This window comes from Eulemur rufifrons, chromosome 17 (assembly GCF_041146395.1).
Source record: "Eulemur rufifrons isolate Redbay chromosome 17, OSU_ERuf_1, whole genome shotgun sequence".
Lineage (NCBI taxonomy): Eukaryota > Metazoa > Chordata > Mammalia > Primates > Lemuridae > Eulemur > Eulemur rufifrons.
In genome coordinates, this window is record NC_090999.1 from 28206461 (window position 1) to 28219126 (window position 12666).

At 35.0% G+C, this 12666-nt stretch overlaps 1 protein-coding gene across 4 annotated transcripts in view; it reads right to left on the minus strand.

The window, feature by feature from the left end:
* Positions 1 to 12666, minus strand: part of OXCT1 (3-oxoacid CoA-transferase 1) — a 128836-nt gene that overhangs the window by 69270 nt on the left and 46900 nt on the right. For all 4 annotated transcript variants that reach the window (XM_069492162.1, XM_069492164.1, XM_069492161.1 and 1 more), the window contains one exon: positions 520 to 627. In XM_069492162.1, the coding sequence (XP_069348263.1) occupies positions 520 to 627 (108 nt within the window). The remainder of the gene's footprint in view (positions 1 to 519; positions 628 to 12666) is intronic.

The following is a 12666-nucleotide window of genomic DNA, read 5'->3' on the forward strand; positions in this document are numbered from 1 at the left end:
AAATCATAGATTTACCATGTATTTGCTCTGAGGGCTGCTACCTTTAAAGTTTCATTTACATAAGATCACCTTTGCTACCTACCCAAACTTCTTCCTTTCTCCCTCCTAAAACCTGCTTTTCTGCTTTCAAGCCCCCATTCCTTAAAAGCCCCTGTACCTCATTGAAGAGTTGAATTTTCATTTTTGAGGGTTTCCATATATACATGTTAAAATAAATTTGTATAGCTTTTCTTTTATTAATCTGTTTTATTGTGAGTTGATTTTTCAACGATCCTTCCAAGGGCAAAGGAGAAGTTTCCCTTCACCCCAATGATGACTTGTGAGGACAAGGGATTGTCAGGCTGGACAGTGGGACAGACAATCATGTTGCCTTAGGACTGACACATGAGAAGCTCCTACTAAGATCTAAACCAAGACTTCCTACTCAGCCTCAATTCTCCATCATCAGGAATGGCCCCAGGTACATATCTCTCTGGTAACCAGATGCATAAATACTGACAGAGAAGTTAAGTCAATTACCTCAATTCTTTTCTCATATTTTTCTCCCTTTATAAGGCGATGTACATAAATCTGAGGAATATGAATGTCCTCTGGAGCAAATGAGCCAATATCCACAATTTCTTCAACCTAGACAGAGAGAAATTTTTTTTAAAAGTTAGGTAGTGGAAGCTTAAACTGAATATTTTTTATTTTCAAAAAAGTGAAATATATGCATCTTTACCTGTAACTTAGGTTGGATATATAATGTAAATATACATATGAGAGAATATGTATATGTATTTATGTGTGTGTACATACGTGTAATGTATACCATAACTTCTGGACCCACAAAAGAGAAGAAATTCAAATGCATGTGTCCGAACACAAAATTACAGAATATAAAGCTCCAGAACTTAGACTTTGACTAAAAGAGCCTCAATTACAAATTTGTCAAGTGGCTGGTCAGTACAGCTGCTTGAACTTTCACAAATTGCAGCTGAACTATGCAAAACTTGAAAGCACATCCCTTAAACACAGATTTTTCAAAATTAATCAGAAATTTATCATATCAAAGACAAAAGTCTGTAACAACATCTGCTCAATTGAAAAGCTTTTTAAATATAGATACAAATACTGTTTTTAATTATTCCTGCTGTTAGTGTCCTAGAATCGTGATAGAACTGCAATCACTGAAATAATTTAAAGACAGATAATGTCAACATAGAAATTTCAAAAAGAAAATATTAACTATTAATTAGAAATACTCAATTAAATTAGAATTAAAGTTATTCAGAGAATAAGGGCATTTTATAGCAATATGAAATGCCTCCCATGTCAGTCTGCTACTTTAGAATTCATTTTTTAAAAAGATAACAACGTTAAAAAAAACTCAGAATGACAAGGTTCAAAGAAATTAAATATCTATTGTGGCCAAAGAATTAGGTTTCTGGTGCTGTATATATTAATACACACACACACACACACACACACACGTATGTATCTTTAAATTGTGAGTACTAAACAGGTACCATACCCAAAGCAAACTGCTCACGTGAACTGATTTATACAAGGAGTGCTGCATTGAACTTGCCTTCTAACCATTAATTAAACTCTCCAGCATAGCCCTCCTTATGCTATTCTACTACTGCATGCCCTCATCAGGCTTCTCCTACAATGAAAGAATACCAGGGATAATAGGTGACATTTTAGTTATTGTGCAATGCTCCCAAATAGCTGAAAAGGACCAACATGGTGGATTAAAGCTATCTTCTTTGATAAACACAAGCATCTTGACCAAAATCAAACAAAAATTCCAAGGAAGAGTCAGTAAACATGTTGGGATCCAGGCTGAACTAACGGGTAGAAATGCAACTGGGGATGTATTAGGGGGAGCCAAGAGGACCCCTTACCATTGTTCTTGGTGTCTTTCCCTCCAAACCTCTCAATGCTCCAGTATTCCCTCTCCTAGGTGGTGACAAGGTGGAGAGGAGGTGAAAGTGGGAAATGCAGAGGAGCACTGTTGCTACCTTGTCAACTGGTTGGAACTTTCAGCCATGAGGGCTCATTCGCATCTTTACACATTCAATTCAAGCCTTCAAAGAAGTTCTTAACTTTAAAAATATGTTTCCATATTAATTCATTATCCTGAGGATATATATATATGAAGATTTATTTGTGAAAATATTAGCCACAGCATTTACTATAATGAGTTGGAAACAACTTAAATGGTCAACAACAGGGAAACAGTAAAATAAATATGATATATCTGCATGATGAATCAATATTATACTCTCATATTTAATGATAGCTCATAATTGCACATTTCATAAAAATGCAAGATTTTGTCTAAGCGAATAAATATTCATAGATAGGCACTTTGACACAGTTATTTCTATATCTATAAAAACTGAAAGGAAACACATTGAAATGCTAATAATTGGTATCTCTGGGTGACAGTATAAGTTATTTTTGTTTCTCTTTTACTTTTATAATCAAGGGGGAGCTTACAAATGTTATTTTTTTTAAAAGATACAATAGACACCAAGTAAGTATTAATAGTTTCCAAAACTAGGAAATACTAGAGCATGTGGTAAATTCCACAATTAGTTAAGATATGTACCAAAGAGGATATTTTAAAAAGAAAATAGAGATTCAAAGACAAACTGTAGTTTCTAAACTCTAAAAGCAGTTATGATGTTATGTAATAAACTGAGGAAACCCTTTTTGCCTTCATATTTGAAGACAATCATGTGAATTATTTTCCATGCCTAATGCTACTCCAGAAGGTCAGGTCCTCAGATCTCTTTATTTAATTATTATAGCAGTTTCCTAATTGGTCCTCTTGCCTGACCCTTTAGCAGGGGCAAGGAACATAATGGAGAAGGAAAAAAAAAGCAGCATTTCTCACTTAAACCAGAAATGTTGAGGACAACCAGTCATTTTTGGCTTCTGGTTCCATGAAAGAAAGTTTCAGCAAAAAATACCAAATCAAGATACAGTTTCATTACCAAGGACAATTACATCATAACTTTCATAATGAATAGAGAGAATGAACATGTCTTGGTAAAACAACTCTGATGACAAGCAAGAATCTAGTTAAACATAATCAGTTCCACTCTTTGTCATCCTAATATGAATGATTTTCACATTGTAGAAAATGCATGTGCAGCATTTGTCAAAACAATATCAACACTCAACAGCATTGAAAATGTCTATACAAAAATCAAAGCTTTCTCAGAGTTGGTTAGCAGAGTTAATGGAAAAGAAAGAAAATATTTGAGGTACAAACCAAAAAAGAAAACATATGTTTTCAGACAATCTGTGAAAAGAGTTTAAAAATTTTTTGAAAACTGAAGAGGCAAAACTATCTTAATGATAACTATTAAAAGGACTGATGACTTCTGTGCTGGTTTTGTGTGATCTTGAGAAAGAACAATAAGAAAGAAGCAATGGGGGAGAATAAAAAGTCTCATGAGATCAGGTGATAACATAAGAATCAAAGCAAATCTGAAAAGAAGACAATGAGTAAGATGAGTTTGTTAGGGGAAAAGTGAAATAAAAGATGGCAAGAGCCCTCACTAAACATGGCAGAATGTACTTCCTGAAATTAGAAGTGGGTAAGGCAGAGAATAAAGGACAAAGAAAAAGCATCCTTGCAAAGGGCAGATATAAGTGTCCTCATTCAAGATAAAGATGGAAAAAGGTAGCTAAGAACAATCCAGACTTCTCCCTGGCACTATGAATAGTTCTCACACAGCACCACCTGGTACAACTAGAAATCCAGACACTTGAAGCTTCTCTAATTGGTACTTGTCTTCAGTCATTAGCAAGAAAAATAGAGGCTGGGAAATGATAATTGTTATTGATTTGAACTTTTTTTTAAAAGGTTGCTTTCTCTGCTCTGCACTCTTCTGACTTTGTAACTCTGAAAAGTTTTATGTTAAAGCTCAGAGAAGGATCAGAATTCATCCCTTGGTGACAACATTTTTGTATTTACTTGACAAACATTATTTATGTCTCAGGTAAGGGAACAGAGGAGCTGCAAGGCAATAACGTTCTTATTTTTTATTTTAATGACAACCTCAATCCGTTATAGACACAAAAATGGGCCGCCCCTAAAAGTTGTTAGTGGAAAATGCTGCACACCTGCAAAACTCTGCGTATGATACAAAGTGAAGGCTGTCTGGGGAGGAAGAAGACTCACACTCCAGATTTTCTTCCTGAGTCATTTTAACTTTCAAAAAAGTTTAGGAGGAACATTTTTCTTTTGCCAAGAAATAAAAAAGCAGACAACAAGCAATAATGTCTAGAATCATGAGAAACACTAAGTAACCCCAAAATAGCAAAAAGCTGTGGAAGACTAGAAAAATTGAAGAGAGAGGCAATGAGCAATAGCAAAAAAAGCTACAAGTTGGAGGCAGAGGTGCCCTGGATGCTAATTTAACCCAGAGGATGAGGGAAACGAAGAAGAAATGTGAATAAGATCTAGTGTTGGATAGATCATAGGGTGACCACATTTCACAATAATCTATTGTACATTTCAAAATAGCTAGAAGAGAATAATTCAAATGTTTCTAGCATAAAGATAAATATTTAAGGTGATGGATATCCCAATTACCCTGATTTGAACTTTTCCCATTATATGAATGTATCAAAGCACACGTACCCTGAACATATGTGCATCTATTATGTATCAATAAAAAATAAAAATAATATTTTTTTAAAAAAGAAGAAATGTGGAGAAAGGGGAGGTCAGCATATAAGGCATCTTTCTCAAAAGTCCAAAGGAGGAAAAAAATTCCAAAGGTACAAGAAGGTGAATATATTCTTAAACTTCATACTGAGGGATAATATGACTACCACCAAAATATAGGAGAAAATGGCATGAAATCTAAAAGGGCCAGGAACAGATACATATAGTCTTAGTTGTCTATAAAGAAATGCGCAGAGACTAAAAAAATGAGTGGCTACCAATAAATCTGCAATCTTAAAAATGGTGCTAAATATGATTTGCATAGTCACTATTGAAACCTGGTAGACTGGATCTCATGCCAATGGACGTTCTACAACGTCCAGTGAAAACAGCTGATAAAGAACATGCTCTGTCAACAACACAAGCACTCACCTGGAAAGCCATAGACCTAGGACTGAAATGTGGTCAAGAATATTTAAAGTGAGTTTAAAAAGAGAAAGAATATCACAGTGATGTCCATATAATCAGACCACTCACCAAACCAAAGACGGGGATGATATATTTTTAATAGAAGTGACAAAATTGGCTCAGAAATAAGATAGAAGAGATGGCAATTATTTGACCATTTTCTGTTCATCATATTCTGCTAATAAATTCTGCATTGCCTTCTGACAAGTTCTATCTTTCAGAATGAAACAGCAAAAGAAACCATGATTCTGTACTTTTCACCAATAAGGACAAACTGTTTGACAAAGTAGAAATGATGAAAATCCTGAGAAAAAAATTACAATGTAAATTGGAATTTGTAATCAGGAAGTGAATCCTGGACATGCATAGAAATGTATACCAGTCTTTAAAGAAAAGCAGATTTCAAAAAGTTCAGAGAAAAGGGAAGCAATCATCAAGTGGTCAGAAACTCAAAATGACAAATGAGCTTATAAAAGACAGGAGGCTCTCATTACCCCTATTCTGACAATAGGGAAACGGGTCATCTTGACGATGAAGACAATGGTATATAAAGAAATGAGTATAATAACATAGAAAGCTTTGTGTTCTCTCATATTTTAAAAGGGCGCATACAAAAGAGAGACTTGCATGACCTCAGACAAACGGAAACCACATGAAACCTTAAGAGGTTATCAAAAGGCACAAAATTAGGAGGAGATGAGGCTTGTCCAAAATGCTACAGATGATGAAAGGGTAGCTTCTGGGGTAATTGTGTTGTTGATGCTGCTGGAGAACTTGGAAATGACAATCACCACTGCTTGGGCAGAAGACAGGAAAAAACAAAGCAGTTCAATTCCATTTTGTTCCTGACTTCACCATTAGGGAGAAGGAAAGGGCAGAACTAGCATGGTCAAGAAGAAATTGAATTCCAAAAAGAAATACCCAGATTCTCTCAACTAATTCTACATTTTAGACCCACAAAAATTATATCCTGGGATTCTTAAAGAGCCTGAAGATAAGATCACAGAATTACAGTCATGTGAAAAATTCAGTCAGATGGAGAGACGCAAATATACTCCTTTTTAAAACGAGGGTTCACTCCACGACAGTATTCTAGAATGGATAATTAAACAGATAGTCTATAAGGCCATAAAGAGAGAAAAGAATATTACTGAACAGCAGTACAAGCTTCCCCCCAAATCAAGTCATGCAAAATGAACTTAATTAATGTGTGATCTAGCTAACACATAGGCAATCCAGGAGAAAAGCAGTATGTGACTTCACAGAGCATCTGACCACATCCCTCATGTAAGAATCTTATAGATATAGTGGGAAAATTGTGACTTGGGTTCATTTCACTTTAAATCAACAAATACAAACTAAGCACCTACTAGAATCAGCAATGAAGAAAATAAAGCGCCTGCTCTGACTTACAGATAGGTAGATAATACTTGAAAAACCACAAAAGTATCTTATGGCTTGACAAAGCCATAGAGGGAAGTCTTCAGTGCTGTAGTTTTTAATTTACAGAGGAACATGTACTTCCTTAAGAATTTGATAAAAGCTACAAAGTCAATTCTAACACACACAAAATTTTCTTTACCTATAAAATCCTTCATAAGATTCCGGGGAATTGGTCCATAGATATCCCTCTACCCCTACTGTCCAGCCCCAGGCTAGACCCCAGATGATTAGAAAAACCCCTGCTCTAATGGTTTAATGTCATTGTTCCTATCCTGTTCAGCGTCCTTATCAAGGCCTTCAGTGACTATAAGGAGGCTCAGCGCTATAGTTAAAGGGTCTGGGGGGCAACTAACAATTCTGAACAGATGCATCTGTCTCTAATAGAGAAAATTATCTCAGGCTCATGCTTCCAAGAATTTACAAACAGTTTCAATGATAAAAACCATATTCAGGGAGTTCAACCACTCTTATAAATGCTCCAAGAGTGGTATGCTCCTGGAACAAACCAATATCTTCATACCATAGTTATAAAGAGTCAGTTTTTCTTTCTTGTAATCAAGTGAGTTCTTTCTTACTATTATAACAGCATGCCTGAGATAAAATTCTGTCTGGTTTTAGTAGCAAGAATAGTTGTACTTTACCTGCTCATTAGCTTTGTTTTAAATATATATACTATTAACTACATTTAAAAAGTACTTTAATTTTTATTTGGCATCTCATGGCTTACTCATGTTTGTCATTATAATATCAATTTTTAGTCCAATCCTACCTAGCTCCACTGTATAGTTCTACCATTGCTTTTCATTTTTTCTATGGCCCTGCTTTTAACTGATGCTATCATGTATAGTTTCTGTGTCTTGTGAGCTACTTTATGTCACCTCTGGAACAAAACAGGTAAAAAATTAAACATCATGTTTATCAAATTAGAGAATGATACAAAAGGCCAGAAAGAATAGCTAACACAATAAAGACAGAAAGTGATCTCTATACCAGTTAGGAAAATAAAATGGGACAATATTAACTGAATGAAATTCAGCAGGGATCAGAATTAATATTGTAAAATAATACCTGGCCTTATAGTTTTTTGAAAAGGAAATAAAGGTGTTTAGCTAACCACCAGCATAAAGACTATAATGTGACAGAAATATCCTAAAATGCCAAATGAATCTTCCTGTCTCCATTTGCTGGCTAACCTCAGAGTCAGTGTTCACCACCGTCAATCTAATGTCTCTCATTACAAAAGATAAACAGTCCTTCCTCTCAACAATGACTCATTTAAAAACACGGGATGAGAAGGAAAATGGACGAAGCAGCTCAGCTTGAACTCTTTAGAAGAAAAGCTTTACCTACACCTAAAATAACTCAATTTATTAAAACTATGGCTAGCTGCAAAAATAACAGCTTATATTTTAAATCCTTGTATTTTAAAACTTCTGGCTTATATTGCTCCAAAACAAAATACTACTACTTACTTATTCATGGACCATCCCAAGAGTTTTTGTAATATGGAAAAATTATTTTTTTAAACAAATTTAAAAGCACTTTAAAATAAGTACTATCTTCATTTCCACTGACTCTAAAACCAAATCCAAACAGTCTAATCCTTGCTGGTATTTTGCTAACACTTTTTATTTGCCCCAAAATGCCAATCTTCACTAAATATGTGACTTAATAACATTCAGGTAATATTCCAAATATCCAAATTTCATTTGTCATATCTTTTTCTAGAAGGAAATTGTATAGGACTGTAGCAAATCCAGAGAAATAATTAAAATGAATACATCTACCCAAAGGAATTAAAATACTTCTAACATGTTCATTCAAAGCACCAGTCTTATCTATAACAGCAAGAAAAAAATTATACCATTATCACATACCCCAAGGAATACAGAGAGACACGATATAATTAATAGAATTAAACTAGGAACATTTTTCAACGGAGTTACAGAGAAACAGGGAGAGAAGAAAGTTTGTGTTGCATTTTACAGCCACAGAGAGCTGCTTATTAGGGATGCCAACTAAAACTTTAAAAGGTTACTCTTCAAGACTGTTTCCTTCAATTTGGGGCTGTTATTCATCCTTGGAGCTTTTTATAATGCAAGAACACAGTATTTAACACATAAACTGCAAAGTAAAATTGGGTGAAACCATAGCATTTCCAGAACACAGTCAATGCCTGCTAAATCTAACAGAGATTGTGACTTGAATTCAGCATGGGAATGACTCAGTAATCAACTTTAAAATCGTTCAGCATGTGCAGTATACTAAGAGCTTTCTTTATTCATTTCATCTTTTAAATGTTCTCCACATGTTTTCATTTCTGTGGAGCAATAAGCAAAGTAGAATCCTATTTCTTTCATTAAGAAAATTAAAATGCTGTATTTGTGTTCCCTGATTTAGTGTACATGAGGTAGACATAAAATGTAAAAACAAATTTCAAAACAAAATATTCGCTTTCCTCTCTCTGTGGTTCTATTTTTAAAATCAGACCTTTAAGTCCTAAAGAAATTCAAACATGTTCATCATATGAATTAAGATTTTAGCATTAAGATCACATGGCCCCTCCCTTAGTACAAATAGGAAGACACACACTCAGTTTTACCGCAGGCATAACTCAACTCCAGTTAACAAACTGAATTTCAGCATTTAGCCATCGCTAGGAAAGCAGGGCCAGGCCTAACTCTGTGGCCACAATTCAGACAGTGACTGAAACATACCATGTGTAAAGCTTCTCAAGGGACCAAATCCAAAATGTCTTCTCGGCATGTACACTTGTCCCCAAAACTCAATACCATATTTGAAAAGTTAAGAATGACAATTAAAAAACGCACCCTGATCTTTTAGATAGAATTACCCCCATTAAAGAAAAGTGGGGATTGTTGATAAAGAAGAGAAATTTATTGATGCCAATTCTTTGGGAAACATTTTTGTCCATATGATTCTAATGCCATGTATTCCATTGACTTTTCCAATAGTTAAAAAATAAAAAGACAATAGATTATGATATAAAGAAAGAATACTGTATTTGAAGTCAGAAGATGTAGATTCTGGTTTCAGTCCTAACATCCATCTAGCACTGTGTTCTTATGTGAATCACTTAAGGTCATTTCATCTCTGAAATGTGGAAGTTGAACTGTAAATGAAGCCTAATATTCTTTCCACCCCTTGCATGATGTAAGTCTACATTAGTTCCTAGATGTTCTATTACAAGACCATAAAGTATACACATTATTGTGCAGTATCTTTCTAATTATTCTGGGTAGTGAACACTCTAGATCCTATCTTACGGGGCATACTCTGTTAAATGGAACAGATGACTAATTCCACGCCATTCTGTCCTCAATACCCCTCTGTATTCGTGCACTTGCTAAGCCAATCCCCTCCTGATTAACCAGGCTGTTGTATTTACAAGGCCAGTTTATTTGCCACCAATTTATAACCCTTTGTATATCTAGTTAACTATCACATGGCTTGTTCTACTTCAGCTGAGTAATAAAGCCTATTGAATGAGATACACTATCTATTCCAGCCAGCATTAAAAGGCACACCTTGAGATAAAATGATCCCAGAGAAGCCAGAGAAAGCTAGTCACAGTAATAAGGAAGGGAATTACAGAACAGCTGGTGGCAGATTATCAAGTCTCTCAATGCAAGACCCAACAATGACCTCAAATATAATGCCATCAGGAAGAACCACTGAGCATAAAGCATTTTTGCTTTCTTAGACCAAGGCAGAATAATGATGTCACTCAAGTAGAATTTCTAAGCTGCAAAGAGATGCTTATATTTTAAAACTGCTGGCTGAGTGACTCAAACATTATTTAACAAGTATCTATCATGGGCCAGGCATTGTGCCACGTGCTGGGACTATAGAGATGAGTTAGACAAGGTACCACAGGTGCTCATAGTTTCATGGAGGAGAAAGGTAAAAAGCCAATCCCAATAAAACATGGAAATAAATGCTATAATAAAGGGAAAGCTCCACTGACCAGGTAGAAAATGAGCCCCCAAAAGGACAAGGAACAGCATTCCAGGTGGCAGGCATGGCAAGGGCAAAGGCACGGGGTCAGGGAAGGATGTGGTCTATGGAGGGCATGTGGGGAGATGTTACCTGGGAAGCGATTTAGGATGCACAGGAGAGGGAGTATCAGAAAGAAGTCTGAAATTTTTATTTTATTGAATGAGGAGCCTAATGTTGGAAAAGCTATCAGAAATGGTAACAGCTAATCTGAACAAAAAAGAGATGTGATTTCTTTCACACTTCAAAAAACTCTCAAGAGAGTTCACCTTAGCTAATGCTGTGAGGGCAGTTTCTTTTGATTACTGTGGCCTCTCCCCAGGGAGGGGGAAGTTTTTACACCTTGGCAATTACCTACTCTTGCTTTTATCAATTTTTGGTTGTGCACCTGGATTTTTCTATAGGCCTAGTGAAAGACCATGGGTTATTTGAATATATTTTAATTTTAGGAGGGGAGGCTACCATATGCTACCTGCTCAAACTACAGTAATGACACATGCAGAGATGCGTTTATAAGAAATATAACCAGTAACACAAAAGGAGTCAGTGAGTAAGGTTTATCATTTTCCCTCTCACATATTTCTTACTTAAATCATTTATGTAAGTCATGACTTTAAAATGCTGCCTTCTTTTAGCGATATTCTTGAACCAGAAAGATTTGGAGAGTAACTCTTTAAAAAAAAAAAAAAAGAAAAGCAGCTAATTTTTAAAATGAAACAATCTTGCATAAGCTCTAATTATCACTTCAGTATTTGTAGATTAGATCTATATTTGAAGTGGAAAAAATAACATTTTTTGACAAGGTCTCTGGAAAGAGTGAGGAAAGCCATTATTATTTTTAATCAGAGTGACTTTAAAATCACAAGCTAAATTCTTAACACAAACATGGAATAAATTAATAAGTAGGTCATAAGTCGTTAAACTAAAAAAAAAAAAAAGCAAAATTAGGAAAAGTAATTTTTGTCCTTCTCTGCAATAAGAGGATTTTTTAAGAGAGCATCCCCTCAGTTTATGTCAATCACAGTGTACCTTATCATTTAACAAATTTTCAGGAGAGAATATCATAGGTAAAGATTCCAAAGCCATTAATATGTTAGAAATGTCCTCTAGCTCTTTCTTTTTTTCTTTGTGAACAGAATCTATGTCCTCATTTGCAACAGGACTATTTTGTGGGAAACCATGACTGTAAGTTTTAGAAAGCTATCTCAAAACAATGAATCAACAGAGCACTTGACTCACACCTTATTTTAGGAACAGGCTCTGTGGGTACAGCTGCTGGCCATGGTTACCTTCTCTCTGAGAGCCTGATCCGTCTTTACTTCCATAAATAGGTTACTGCTGCAGGTTCACGACGCTCTTCCGTTTTCTAGTCTACTAGCTGTAGGCAAGCAAGCAGCCAGGAGAATTCTCCAGGAAGCTGGTTTCAAATTTACAGTGCCTGACTCCAGAGCACACAAGTCAACCACAACTCGGCACCTTATCTTCTTCCCTTTTATACAACTCCTCATCTAAGTGGGAGATTCAAGAACACTTGGGAATAAAATACTAGAGACGTTCCAATTAAAATAATATTTACAACACACAAAATCACAAAAAATACAAATAGCCAATAAATATATGAAAAATACTCAACATCCCTTGTCAAAGACATGCAAATTAACATCATAGGACAATAGGACAATATTTCGTACATAGCAAATTATCAAAATATGCCTGTTGCCAAGAGTGGTTTAAAATGACACTTTTATATATTATTATGGGGTTAAAATTGGATTTATCTTCCTAGAGAATAATTTAGCAATATTTTCCAAAACATTTTAAAATGTTGATACACACACACACACACACACACACAATCCACTTCTAGAAACGTGATCAAAGAAAATAAACCTACATACACAAAAACAAGGATATGCACTTAAGAATATTAACAGTGAAAGATAGAAAACAACATAAAAGTCCAACAATAGAGAGTTATTAATATAAATTTTAGTATAACTATTAAAATACCTTTCTTTGGGGAATATTTAGTGACCTACAAAAACATGGTTAATATTTTACATTTA